Raw genomic sequence first — 1,911 nt, forward strand, 5'->3', positions numbered from 1 at the left:
ACACCATTGAGATAGACTTGGACGTTATCTGATATCATGCATTATTGTACATTTCAACTTTACCACACTTGATGAAGGCATTGTATCCCAATTGAGCCACAAGAGGGAGATGTTAAACAACATATAGAATGAATCTTGACATCCTCGGAATGTACTATTAGAATACTTACTTTTTATCATTAAATAACATGGAACAACCACAGACTTTGGTATTTGGAATATACAAACCAAATTGACTACAATGTCTTTTATAAAACAAGCTTATGCCTTCTTATGCCTTCTCCAAGTCATTCCATTCCAATCCATCAAAATCATTCTGTATCACCACCACATGTATCTATGATGACAACACTGAGATGAATAATGTCAGTGTATTGTTACATGAAAGAAGCAATTACAACAAATGTATTACAAAACATATCAAACCCATATTTAGGAATAAAAACATAGGAACTATGAACGTCTTAACTTCAGAGTTAAAATAAGTGTAGCTGTTACTTTGAACCATGGATAAAAGAAAGCATAAATTATTGGATTAATTAAGGAATTAACAAGTGGCAGACAGCTGATGATAAATGATAAAAAATTGTCAATAAAAAAAAAAAGTAAATAAAAATAAAATGGAATCCAACAACTTAGATAGGTGAAAACAACAATAGCTAGAGTTTTTGCTGCTTTTCTCTCTGACTTATTTGCCTGTACAGTTTTAACACCAGACACACTGGCAGCCTCTTTTGAAAATACCTTTCTGGCCTGTGATATGGCCACCACAAATATTTTCAAATAAAGTGTTATAATAATAGAGCATGGGACAACCATTGTAATTACAAAGTCAATTATATTACCCCAGACTGACCCTTCTACAGTAAAACATTCTTTCAAACACCTACTGGGTACCTGTACATTTACAAATATGTTTACAATAGCAGCATCGTATATGATACAACAACACCAGGTAATGGATATACAATACATCATTCTTGTTATTGTTATTTTAGAGTGGTACAATAAGGGATCACACACAGCAACATAACGATCAACAGATATCAAGACCATATTGCCCAGAGATAAAGAAGCACATAAACAAGTGACATAGAAATAAAACACACAGAAATATTCCCCAAAATCCCAGCATGGTTCCATTAATGCTACAGTCGTTAATGGTATCACAATCAGTCCCACCAGGAGATCTGCCACAGCCAGAGAGAGGATGAGCAGGTTGGTTGGAGTGTGGAGCTGCTTGAAGTGAGAGATGGAGATGATCACCAGTATGTTCAAAAATACTGTAACTGCTGAAATCAATGAGAAGAAGATGTACAGTGTTATGTAGATAGACGTCGATAGCGAAGCCTTTCTGCAAGAAGAGTTTCTGTCTTGAAAACAGTATTGAACATCTTCATGTGTCTCCATTTGTAATAAAGGGTCAAAATGCTGAGGTCCTGCTCCTGCTTAATCCTGTGTGTGACCCTGTCAGGTCAGCCTTCTGACAAACTCTGAGCTCTGCCTCTCTATTTATCCCTGAATGACTGACACACACTCCCCTCCCACACACACACACACACACACACACACATACACACACACACACACACACACACACACACACACACACACACACACACACACACACACACACACACACACACACACACAAGTGAGCACAGAAATGAACAAACGGTGTGATAAACAAATCATTTGTGAAAGCATGATGTAATGTATAACAAAGATTGTATGTTGCTATGGCCACCTAGCCTGTCCATTCTTACTGATAGTTAGACATCAGAGAAAAGGTACATTTTCTCAACTGAACATTTTAATGGAGAAAATATAGTATGGTTGATGTTTTGGTCACTCAAAGGCTATTTTACATGGGAAACAGGATAACTGTGTAAGACTAAGTGTTTTGGTTGA

The 1,911-nt window shown here is 36.6% G+C and overlaps 1 protein-coding gene across 1 annotated transcript; it reads right to left on the minus strand.

Moving 5' to 3' along the window:
- Positions 1–453: 453 nt before the first annotated feature.
- Positions 454–1,410, minus strand: LOC311118955 (trace amine-associated receptor 13c-like; the record flags this gene model as incomplete). Its single annotated transcript, XM_084193703.1, has 1 exon — positions 454–1,410. One exon carries the CDS (start codon positions 1,408–1,410, stop codon positions 454–456), a length of 957 nt encoding a protein of 318 aa, XP_084049829.1.
- Between the last annotated feature and the right edge of the window lie 501 nt (positions 1,411–1,911).

This window comes from Coregonus lavaretus (assembly GCF_964263955.1).
Source record: "Coregonus lavaretus genome assembly, contig: HAP1_SCAFFOLD_520, whole genome shotgun sequence".
Lineage (NCBI taxonomy): Eukaryota > Metazoa > Chordata > Actinopteri > Salmoniformes > Salmonidae > Coregonus > Coregonus lavaretus.